Here is a 12,984-nt window from a genome sequence, read left to right on the forward strand (position 1 = left end):
CTAAGAAATGCCAAGAAGCATACCAACAAAACAACCAAAAATTTTCCATGACACTATAAGAGATATTACAAAGGAATTCTTATCAAAAACAGTAACAGTGATAAACAACAAGGCTGACCACATTGCTGATTTCTCACCCACTCTATGTGGTCTTAGAGTAGGCACGTCGGCTGTCTCGTACATAGTAGCACTATCTTGGTTTGTAGAATTTCTCCTGCTCATGGAAGTTACTGGCATTAGCCAGCTTGCCATGCCTCTACTACATCCTTTGGTCCACGGCTCTTTATTCAGAGCAACCCATTTGGGTTTCCCCCATCTGCCACCTGGGGGACGTGCCTGGTAGGGGTGTGGTCTCCCCCAAGAAGAAAAATTACTGATGAGAAATTTAGAGAAGAACAAACAGAATTCAAGCCAGAAAGGGTTGTTGAGATGAGATATTTACTTTAAGACAAAGAATTGAAATCATGGAAAGGGAAAAAAGTTTTGTAGATCTGGACAAAGGCATATGATGAAGTTCTAAGAGATAAAACTGTTTAAAATGCTTCAAGTATGTGGTGTAAATAAGACATAACACAGAGCAGTGATATGGCTTATACAGACATTAATGCTTAATTGCATCAGCCATAAATTTCTGAATTATACCCTCATGGGATGTACAGGCCTTATGCATTTAAGGGACATGCCAAGAATTGCCATGGCACCAAAGATGCACATGTTGGCAGTATGATTATCTTCCATATTCATGTTTATAGTAGTTTATGTAATGATTTATTAATAAATTTATAGAAGAAATAAAGACATTTTTAATAGATTTTAGTTCTTGAAGAAATAACATCACACACAAAAGTGCAGATAATTTACTGTAATATAATACGTATAATGCAAGGATATAATACAAATACTTTACAGTAATGTATTCAGCAATTCAAAGTCAAATTTCCTGAAAAGCAGATATATTTTTTAGAAAAAATAACTATTTAATTAATGATTGCAAAATGTGTTAGGAAATGTAAAATTCAACTCAGTTTGGGATGCCAGAAAAGCATTATATAATTTGCATATGCAAATAAGTGTTATATAATAAAGTGGGCAAATTTGTAATAGAAGCATGAGAAACAGCAATTTTTACTTCTTATGCAAATAAGTGCAGTATTATATATGCGAATAAACATTATGCAATTAAATGTTAGTAATGTTATGTGCTTATGTTTTAAATCTACAATTAGAATTAAAGGATATACAGGAAGATTGTTTGATGTAAAATCAGTTGTAAGGCAAGGATGCCCATTGTTTTCTCCATTATTTATTATCTATAAGAACTGCATTATGATGGAAAGGGACATTAGATCTATTAAATACAATCAGAAATATTAAGCTCAGCTGTTTACTTTATGCAAATGATGTTGTGATTTTAAATAAATATAATACTTATCTTCAAGACTAACCAAATTGAATAACTACTGCAGTTAACTCTCTATTGCAAATTTAGAGAAATCAGAATAATAGTCAAGTTTTTGTGCTGAGTCAGAAAGTAAATTATATTTGATAAGAAATGAATTTCGTATCAAATTTCTTATCTTCAAGTTTGCTTGTGAAGTATCTTCACAACTAGGCTACTTGTATTATAGAGATGGTTGACTTCACATTAGTTGTTCCAGTATCATTGCAATGTACTTCACACTTCCTTTCATACATATAGAAAGGGTCACTGTCTACACCAGTTTCTACTTTGAGGTCTCAGTAAGAAAGTATTAGAGATACTTTACAAAGAAACATTGTTTGCTTGTGTTTGGGTAAACAATGAAATGAGGGATATAATTTATCAAATATAATTTACTCTTTTTACCCAGTTGGGAAAAACTTGCTAAAACTCTCCTTCACTAAGAATGTGGTCATACACAGTTCTGCTACTTATATATGAAAATATATAAGTAGCAGAAAATATATAAGTATATATTTATACAAGTATGAAATATATAAGTCTGCCATTCATTTGGCTCTTGTTATCTCCACATTTCTAGCTTAAATTAAATTATAAAGGCAATTATAAATTATAAAGGCATGATGTCAGAGGGTGCTTACAGGATGGATTGCATCATTTACTGCTTGAGCCCAGCTTTTGTGCACTAAGCTTTAGTTTGCTGATAAATCTTGTTTGGAAGCAGACTAGGTTTAGCACTTGATAGGTTTTAAACTTCTGCTGCTGCTGTTTAATAAGTTTGATTGCATGATATTCTGCTGGCAGAACCAATGCCAAGGCTCAGTATCTAGGATTGATCCAGGTTTAGAGTGAAGTAATGTAAAAGTGATCTTTTTGAACAAATTGCACCTCAGTAAAGGTCAAAACTGGTCTAGGTAGTGAGTGACCATTTCCTAATGCATTTTTATTATGTGACGCCTCCAGGGAGTCCAAAGACTCATTGAGGGAGAACACCTACTCTTCAACGATCTTTCTCCACCACTCAATCCAGCAACTATACAATGAATTGCAACTATCATCATCGTATACACCAGCGCCGTCTACTGCCCACCACCACCACACTAGTATTTTCACAGACAATCACAAACATCCATGCCTATGGTGGGATTCGAACCTGCAGCCTTTTGGTTGGAGAGCAGATATGCTAACCACTCGGCCAAATTTCAATATGAGAATAGAAATTTGATGTCAACTCAACTGCCTCTATATGTTGTGAATCTTCAATACATGAAAACCAAATTTGCTCTTGAATAAAGGCAGAAAACAAGATTATAATTTCTTGGCAAGTATAATTTAGTTAGGTTTATTGGATAGTTTGCTATAGTGAATTTCCTTTAGAATAGCATTATTATTATTATTATTATGGGCAACTCCAGGGAGTCATTAGACTCATCGAGGGAGGCCAAAATTATATTCATCACAACTATTCGACATTCATGCAGTATCTATCATACCTCGCCTTAAACTCATTCACTGTCACAGCATCCACCACAGACTCGGGGAGCGCATTCCACTCATTCACCACTAAAAGTAAAGAACCCAGCACTAACACCCTTACTAACCATACTTTTGCCCAGCTTCCATGGATGTCCCCTAGTCCTCCCACAACCATCCCTGTTCTCAAAAATATCTTCTGAATTAATTTTATAGAAACCCTTCAGTAATTTGAATGTCTCAATCATATCTCCCCTCCTCTGCCTATCACCCAATTTTTCAACCCACAAATCCTCAACCTGTTCTCATAAGGTTCATTCCACAGACTTCTATCATCTTGGTCACTTGCCGCTGGATCCTCTCCACCTCCTCCCCATCAAGAAGAAACCTAGGTGACCAAATCTGGGCACAGTAGTCGAGATGGGGTCTTATCAAGGCTCGATATAGAGGAACAATAATCTGCTTGTCAACGTATTCTTCAGCAACCAAGTGATTTGATGAGCTGATTTGGCCACTTTTGTGATGTGCCCCCTAAACTTCAACTCCTTATCCACCAGCACTCCTAAATCTTGTGCCTCATCAATTTCCTGGAGTACAGTTCCACCAATGTTGAAAACTGCTGCTAATCTTTTCACCCCAAAATGTATAATCTTACATTTTGCCACATTAAATTGACATCCATTCTCCTTAGCTCGGACCTCCAATCTATCCAAATCATCTTGCAAAGTTTTGATGTCATCTGCATTCACTATTGCCCCACCCAACTTTGCATCATCCGCAAACAAATGAACTGTTCCTCTCAGATCCTTTCCTATATCATTAATGAACAAATTAAACAGCAGTGGTCCAAGAACAGATCCTTGTTGCACACCACTAGTCACAGGCCGTCTTGTGGACTCTACTCCTGAATAAACCACTCTCTGATATCTCTCTGTCAACCACCCTCCTATCCATCTCACCAACCCTATATCCATCCCCATATGCTGCACTTTACTGATTAGAATTCCATGTGGTATTCTGTCAAAGGCCTTAGCAAGGTCCAGTAGAATCACTGCAAACCCATTACCCTTATCCAGTTCAGCCGTCACTGTGTTATAATATGTGAGCAAGTTACTGAGGCATAACCTACCCTTCACAAAACCATGCTGTCCCCTATGCAGTATCCCATTTTCTTCTATCCAATCTTGTATTTTCCTCTTGACTATTTTCTCCAAGACCTTGATAATGATTCCTGTTATGCTGATTGGCAGGTAATTTTCAACAGCAGCCTTGGAACCACCTTTATGTAGCGGAACTCTTTTCTGCTCTTTCCACCCCCTTGGGACTGACCCAGACCCGAGGCTCAAATTAAACAAAATGGTCAAGGGCACTGACAATTCTTTAGCCGCTTCACATACGACACGAGCTGGTATACCATCCAATCCCACAGATGTATTGACATTGAGGTTCTGTAATAGACTAGTTACCTCTACTTCATTCATCACAATTCCAGTATAAGCTGTTGGTTCTTCCATTCCTGCAATGTCACCACCTGGATGATATACTCTTGCAAAGTGCTCGCTCAGTAATTCCACTATATCAACTGATTCGGTTACCTCCCTACCATCAGCATTTTTTAAGATCATTCTACCATGAACATTTTTCCTTTTACTTGCAACATATTGAAAAAACTGTTTGGGATTCTCTATTAGCCTGCATGGCCAATTTTCTTTCGTAATCCGCTTTTGCTTTTCTTACCATCCTTGTTACCATCCTGGCCTGCGCTTTGTACTGTTCCTGCGCCTGCTGGTCACCTTTCTCCTTAAATTCCATCCACAACTGTTTCTTTTTTTGCAGCTCAAGCTTAATAGTGTTATTCATCCATTTAACCCGTTCAACATCCAGCCCTTGCAGTTTTACCTGCCATGGCACTGAGCCAAGCACACACACCTAAGCTTGTCATACTTACCAGTCCGGTAATTCCACATGTGCCCTGTCTTAATTGTAAATTCCACTCCTTTAGCCACCTCCCAAGTCATGACCTTATGGTCACTCTCACCAATTGGTAGCAACATGGTCATGTTCGTTACAGTCACATTCTCAGTTGCAGTTACTAGGTCAAGCACTCTCTTACCCCTGGTATTTTCCACTACATGCTGCCGCAGATAGTTGTCCCTTAATAACCACATAAAATCCAATTCCTTCCTCCCATGTGCCCTCTCCCTCTTTCCAGTCAATGTTACCATAATTGAAATCACCCATAATAATTTACCCTCCTTCCACTCATTTCTTCTATTTGCCTATGCATACTATCCCCACCATCTATTCCATCACCTGGTCTATAGCAACACCCAATTGTATATTTTGTTCTGCTAGATTCTATCTCACACCAAACAGCTTTTTTTACTTTATGCGTGGGTTATGCATGGAGGGTGGTGTGGATTCTATCTCACACCAAATGTGCTCTTTTCTCCATCCTGCAGTTCAACTTCTATACTCCTTGGCTGCAACTCATCAGCTATCATCAATAACACCCCCCCCCCCTTTTTATTCACCCTGTCACTCCTGAACACGCTATACTTGTCGCATTCAATCCCACTAGCTTTATCATCTTCTGTAAGCCATGTTTCACTAATACCAACAACCTGTGGCCTGGAAGTGCCAACTAAGGCCAAAAACTCTTCCTTCTTTTTCCTAATACTCCTGGCATTAGTGTACGTGAATTGCAGAAGCCCATTTGTCCCATCCCTACTTTGATGCTTTATACTAACTATCCCATTCTGATTTGTTGTCCTTCGTACTCGCTCGGGCATATTATACTCATTTATACACTCAACTGCCTCCCTAAAGTCTGCATATCTACCCCCCCTTAATAAATCTAGTTTCCCTGAGTCTGTACATCCACTTCCACATCATTCATCAACACTTTTTCAAGCCTCCATACCCCAACTCCATTCAAATGTAACCCATCCATCTTATATTAGTCCTTTTGCCCATCGAACTCATTCCACACATCCACAAATTCCACACCACCCTCCATGCATGACCCATGCATAAAGTCATTGGCAATTATGGCCCTCCTTCTAAACACTTCACTGTCATACCGCGGCAAAATACTCACCATCCTAACTCTCTCGCTCTTCTCTTTTGCTACCTCAATGTAATTCCCTCACATCCTCTATCATTTCCATTTTGTCTTCTTTCAAATCATTTGTTCCTGCCATGATTATAATCTCTTTCACCCTCTGTTTTTCCACTCGAATAGATTCGCCGACGTCCTTTATGTTCGCACCCGGCTGGTACGACTTCATCAAACTCTCAACTATCACACCTCTTAATAGCGAATCCACATACAGCACTTTCTCCTTCATTTTATTGATGTTTACGAACATTCTATTATTTGTCATCACAGACTTTCGCCGGTTGTTAGTGGGTATGTTCAGCACACATTTTTCCATACGCTCCAGTTGCCTTTTCGCTCTGTGTATGGCTCCGTTCAAACGTGCAATTTCACTACTCGCATTTATCTCACCATTTTCATTATCAATCCAATCTTCCATTCGTTCTGTATTTCTACCGTCAATTACACTTTCAACGACGCTTTCACACCTATCTGGCACTACCACGCAATTCTCTATCACACCGCCATTTTCTACATTCTGACTAACGTTAATGATATCACTCTCGCCTCCCGAAACACGCTTGAGATCCTCATTCTCCTTACACTTTCTGCACATATTAATTCCACTATCAGCCTCTAACCAGACTCCCACCACTCTTCGCAAAGCATACATCTCACAGACAGCACGTTGCATAAATTCGTTTACATCAAAATTCTTAAATAAACATGGCGACCTGGCCGCCATTTTTTTCTTTATCGGTGCCATGTGTAAGCTATCTTATCTTGAAAATAACAATTAAAATAACAGAAAACACACAAAAATTGCACAGACACACCAAGAAACAAAAAGCAAACAATACTACTTAAAATTCTAGTAAAATTGCAAATGTTAACACAAAATACTACTAATCTTTTCAGGAGCTCTCGACAAGCCGACAATCAAAACAGTGCGCCACCAAGCGAGTGGTGGCGCACCGTTTGTGCCTATGTTTTGGTCAGAAACTTTTTGGTAGTTTGTTAAAATGATGCTTGCTATGGTCTGAATTTATGTAGTGAAATGCGTCCAGGTGAAATGACTGCATGAAGAGAACTGAAGGAGTTTGAAAGAGGTATTGTGATAGGATACCCTGTTGCTGGCCTGTTTATTCAGCAAATTGTTGACAAATTGGGCCATCCCAGGTCAACAGTTAGTTATACCATACTGAGATGGAAGTGTAGGAAGTCAACTGCAATTGCTACCTGCAATGGATGTGACCATAGAGTGCTATGAAGAATAATATGTAGAAACCACCATTCGTCAGCACATTAACAGGTTGAAAGCAGAGTTCTGGGCATCTAGTGGAATACGAATCTGTACAAAAACATTCAGAGCTGAGGTTCACAACTTGGATTTTCATGGTAGGACCACAATATGAAAGCCCCACATTACCCAAACCAACATGCTGTGAAGCAAAGAGCATGTAGAGTGGGATGCGAATCTTGGAAACCCTCTAACAAGCAGAGGATGGGTGTGGTGGATGTCCAGTGAATATCTCTTACCCAAGTGTATAACTCCAACTATGAAATTCAGAGGTGGCAGTGTGATGGTCCTGTTTTTCCTGGTTTAGCCTCAAGCTGCTGTTTGTGGTGCCATGAACATTGAACTACAAGAGGTATCTGAACATTCTGGATGATGCAATGCTTCCTGTTTTGTTTGTTTCTATGTAACTGACGATTGTCTCTTGCAGCAAGACAATGCACCGTGTCATAAGACTGCTGCTGTAAGTGCATTTGTGGACATGAACGTCACTACACTTGACTGACATCTACAGAGCCTTGATCTCATCCTATTGAACATATGTGGGATGAACTGGAGCATTGGGTGAGATCAAGGGATGTCTGCTCCACAACAGTTCAGGACCTCATTACATGTGTAATGAGGTCCTGAACTGTTGTGGAGCAGACGTCCAAATAGTCCAAAATTCTCACTGATCTCTATTGTACACCTGTGGAAAGTATTCTTCATAGGATTGCTGCACTCATCATAGCAAAAGGAGGTCCTACATCTCATTAAGGTGGACCATGACTGTTTGTTCCTCATGCTATGGTACCTGTTGACTTCTTTCCAAGCAGTATATATATAAAATATTTCAGTAGTTTAAGCACAATATTTAATGAAGATCGCAAATACAGTATTAACACAAGTAATAGAAGTAGGGCTGATAAGGTGAGGAACCAGTTGAATAAATTAATGTATAAGAAAGAGAAACTACCCATAACACCAGACTAGTAATGTTCTACATTGTGTCCAAACTAATTTTATCTAGATGGATATGAAAGTCAGGTTAGAAATAAAACATTTGATTTTGATCAATGACTAAAGACTACAGATATAGTAGTTCTAAGGAATATAAAGGGAGTAAAGAGATGGTGTCAATGATAGAAGAATATTAAAATTATATATTATACCTAGTTTATCCATAAATACTGTTAAAACTTGAACAGCGCATAAATCTCTCATTTATATAAATCTATCTTTAATCTATCAATAAATCATTTACAGCTTTCAGCACATGCAAACCACATTTTTAACATACATATAGCAGCACTCAATGTTCGAAATGTCCCCCTTCCTTCTGCTTTCATGCATGCCCGAAATCTGTGAGGCTACATATTGATGGTGGCACGTACAACATCCTACAGAAATGCTGCCACTGCTTGCTCAAAATCCACCTTCAGGCTGATGATGCTGGTGTGTCATTTCTTGCACACTACTCTCTCAAACTCTGACCACAATTTGAAGGCCAATGGATTCAGATTGGGTGCAGAGGTTGAGTCCTATTGGAAGGACCACTGCCTGCTGTGAAACAAGGTATTGTTCAGGGGCCATACCACAAGTTCCAGCACAGTGTCTTAATACACTTTGGCAGAGGTTTTGACCCCTTTTCTCACAGAAATCCAACTTGGCTACCCCTGATATGTCATCCTCACCAAACCATCACTGACACTGGGTAATGACCTCTCTGAATCTTGGGTGATATGGCACATGCTTTGATGTATCCAGGGCATATACCCTATTGTTTTGGCTGGTAAATGACTCTTAGTGGTGAAAATCTTATCTGTGAAGAGGATATCTCTGTGTTTGTTGTTTGCATACTACCGGATTGATAAGATCAAAGTGCCTTTGATCTTATCACCCTCTGCTGCATAAGTTGTGGTGTTATGAAGTGTCCAATAGGCTCTCACCCCCAAGTCATCATTTAGTACATGTGACATCATTCTCTGCAAAACGTTCATCTCTAATGACATCATCTTCTGTGTTCTCAGAGAGTTACGACAAAGGCATGCCTTCACAGTCCTCACAAGCTGTCGCATCCTGAAATAGCATGGTTGACCTGTTCTTTGGCAGTCAGATATGTCTTCTGTATCACTGTAACATTTCATAATTCAACATAAAAACATCGCACTGATCCCTAGTGTTTTAAGCATGTTGAAAATAACAGGGGGCTGTATTCCAATCTTGAGTCCTGTTACAGCTACACAATTCTCATAATCTCTCCACTACATGTTACATCCACTGTTCTTTTTCCTAGTTTTCCCAATTTTTCCTTTTTCTTTGTTATCTGCCTTCTATAATGATCCAAAAAAATCCCTCCATTTCTTTCTTAGTAGAATTTTCTCTGGAACCATAGTTACATATAAGGCTCATTGTCTAGTACCCCAGTTTGATCTTTGTTCACATCCTCTACTTGAAATTGCATTCACTGGCAGTACTTTCACTGGAAATAATGTTAACAGCATATGTCACCTATAAGTACAGAACATTAGACTCATATTCTGTCAGTATTTTTTAATGTGACTGCCACTCACAAAAGGCTATATTTCTATGGTACATTAGAGAACCATGAGTGGAATAAGCATTTTTTCTATTTTTTTAAATTAATTTTATATTTTTTGTATTTTTATTTATTTTTTACATGAATGACTATAAAAATATACCAGTTTAAAAACTGTGTTGCATATTTAAACAAATCATGGAAACAAAACATTGTGAAATTGCTGTGCTTAATAAATATTGTTTTCTTTAATAAAAGAAGTATATTTCTCTAATAGCTATTTGTTTTCTTCACTAAATTAATAAGTATTTGTATTCTTTAGTTCTAATAGATCCACATAAACGAGCTATATATGACACTCTGGGAACAAAAGGTTTGGAAACTGATGGTTGGGAGGTAAGGAGTTGTAGTAAAATGACTGAATTAAAAATTGCATATATTTATTTATTATTTGTTGAGATTAATTGCTACCTATTACAGGTGATTCATTATATCAGTACATCCAAAAAGCTAACAGAAATCTTAAGAAAATATGACCTCACAACTAATTACAAACCACATAAGACATTGGCATCTCTTATCCACTCTACTAAAGACTAGCCTCCTCCCCTAGACTTGTCTTTCAACTGTTTGTATAGTTGAAAGACAGAATTTTCTCTTCAGCCTTATTAGCCTGTGGTTAATCAGATTCATTTGATTCAAAAAGTCGGGTTTGTAACTTTTTTGAAGAAGATGTGAATGACATGTATCATCAGATTAGCAATGAGTGCAGGCCAAGCAGTTATCACAGGAGACTTCAACTATGGGGGTATAGATTGGAAGCAGGAAAGGGCACATGGCAAAATTGAAATGGAATTTATACAGTTACTAAGTGATAATTACTGTAATTGCCTGCGAATAAGAAGAAGCAACCCCTTTTTGTACACATTTTTTAGGAAAAAAATTTATTATGAATTTACAGTATTTCAAATATAAAGTAATAAGTAGGTCTACCACAAATACCTAATACGCAATCACACATAGCTTGTATGTAATGTAGCAATGCTGATGTTTTTTGGCAGAAATTTATCACTTTTCACAACAACTGCGACAACAATTGGAAACTTTAAATGATCAGGAACACAGTTGTGATCGTCTATGACAGTGCATGCACACCCACTGAACTCTATGTAACTGGAAAATGCTCTCACACACCGCAAGGAAGCAAGAAAGAAATCACGCAACTTGGAACAGAGAAAATTTCCAGAAATGAAAGTAATAAAAAATGAGTATCGGCATATAAGACGCACCCTATTTTTCAGACCTATTTTCAAAGAAAAAAAGTGCGTCTTATGCTCCGGCAAATATGGTACCTGAAACAGCACGTGTTGGAGGGGACCAGAGGTTGGATCTGGTAATAGCATCAGAGATCTGTTTATAGTTGCAGTAGTAACTCTACCTCCGATCGAGGAAAGTGACTATGCACTCTTGTCCATGCTCAACGTGTGGAAATTTCAGTCAAGAAAGGGTTTTTGTGGAACTACAAAGCTGGCAATTATGACAAACTTAGAAGACAACTTGGAGCAGTGCCATGGCATAAGAAACTACATGGAATGAATGTCATTAGTGCATGAGAAGTGGTCAAGGAATATTTGAGCATGAGAGTGGCGGAGTTCATACCCAGGGTCAGGAGGATAAACCAAGTAGGGATTAAGTGGATGACTAACAATATAAAACAGGATATGCAAAAAAGAAAGCATTGTGGAAGGAATATAAACAAAAAGGTGATCAGCATGAGCAATATAAAGCAAAAGCAAGAAGGGGTAACAAGTATGGTAAGGAAGGTTAGATTAGGTTTTGAGAGAAAATTAGCTAACCAGGTCAAAGTAAATTCAAAAGAGTTTTTTTTTTTTGCTACATAGCAAGTAAGAGAAAAAGTGATCGTGGAAAGATAACCTTACTCAGTGCTAATGGTAGGAAAGTGACAGAACTAGAAGAAATAGTTCAGTTACTAAGTGATCACTACAAGGGTATATCATCCAGGTGGTGACTTCACAGTTATTAAGGTGACAGAGACTGATGGGAGCACTGAAGTAGATGAACTGGAGGTTTTCAGTATGTTGAAAAATATCAGTGTGAATACGGCAGAGTACCTGGATGGTAGGTCAGCTTGTGGGCTACGAGAAGTGTGCAAATGAACTGGCAGTGCCTCTGAGGAAGTTGTTTAATCTTAATCTCAACATATTATCTTAAGGTGCCTCCATGACGGAAGTAGCAAATTACAAATCAATTACTATCTCTGGAGTGGTGGTTAAAGTATTGGAAAAGTTGGTTAAAAGTAAAATTCAGGAATTGGTGAATAGGAATATGATTCTCGATTGGGGACAGCATGGCTTTATAAAAGAGGTCCTGCGTTTGTAATTTATTTACATTTTATAATAAGGCGACAGGTGAACAGGATAAAGGAAATAGCAATGCTATGATTCTGCTGGTCTTTTGCAAAGGCATTTGTCAAAATGTAACACGGAAAATTATTACCTAAGTTAGAGCAAATGGGAATGGTATGAAGTTGGTAGCATGGATGGGAGGGGGGGGGGGGCTGATAGACATAACATCAGAGGGAAGAGTATAGTGGAGTAGAATCAAGGAGAATGAGGATGACTAGTGCAGTGCCCCAAGCCTCTGTACTAGGACCACTACTCTTTAATTTGTATATTAATGATATAGCAGAAGATTTGAGGGGGGGGGGACATTCAGTGATGCAAAACTAGAGAGGGGTAATAGTTGATAAAGGTGATGTAGATATCTTACAAGATCATTTAAATAAATTGGCAGTATGGGCAAAGGACAATGGTTGTCAATTTAATGTTGTAAAATATAAGGTAATGCACTTTGTAATGAAAGGATTACATACTTCATTTCATATTGTTGGTACTAAATTACAGGAAATTGATGAGGCTAGGGATCTGTGAGTGATGGTGGATAGAGATTTGAAATTCAGAGGACATATTGCAAAATAGCTAAGACGATTACTTGGATATTGAAGAACACATTAACAAATAAAGATAGTGAGGTTATTATTCCTCTTTATAATACTATGATTTGACCGCATGTTGACTACTGTGCACAGATTTGGTCACCTGCATTTCTACGAGACTCGGAAGTGGTGGAGAGGA

The 12,984-nt window shown here is 38.2% G+C and overlaps 1 protein-coding gene across 1 annotated transcript in view; it reads left to right on the forward strand.

Annotated features, from left to right (window-relative positions):
• Positions 1–12,984, forward strand: part of LOC150105345 (dnaJ homolog subfamily C member 11) — a 245,794-nt gene that overhangs the window by 46,137 nt on the left and 186,673 nt on the right. The window contains exon 3 of the mRNA XM_090393933.1: positions 10,152–10,225. Within this exon, the coding sequence (XP_090250059.1) occupies positions 10,152–10,225 (74 nt within the window). The remainder of the gene's footprint in view (positions 1–10,151; positions 10,226–12,984) is intronic.

Source organism: Typopeltis vanoorti, chromosome 6 (genome assembly GCF_054136105.1).
Source record: "Typopeltis vanoorti isolate ZY-2024b chromosome 6, IOZ_Tvanoo_1.0, whole genome shotgun sequence".
NCBI classification, from domain to species: domain Eukaryota; kingdom Metazoa; phylum Arthropoda; class Arachnida; order Uropygi; family Thelyphonidae; genus Typopeltis; species Typopeltis vanoorti.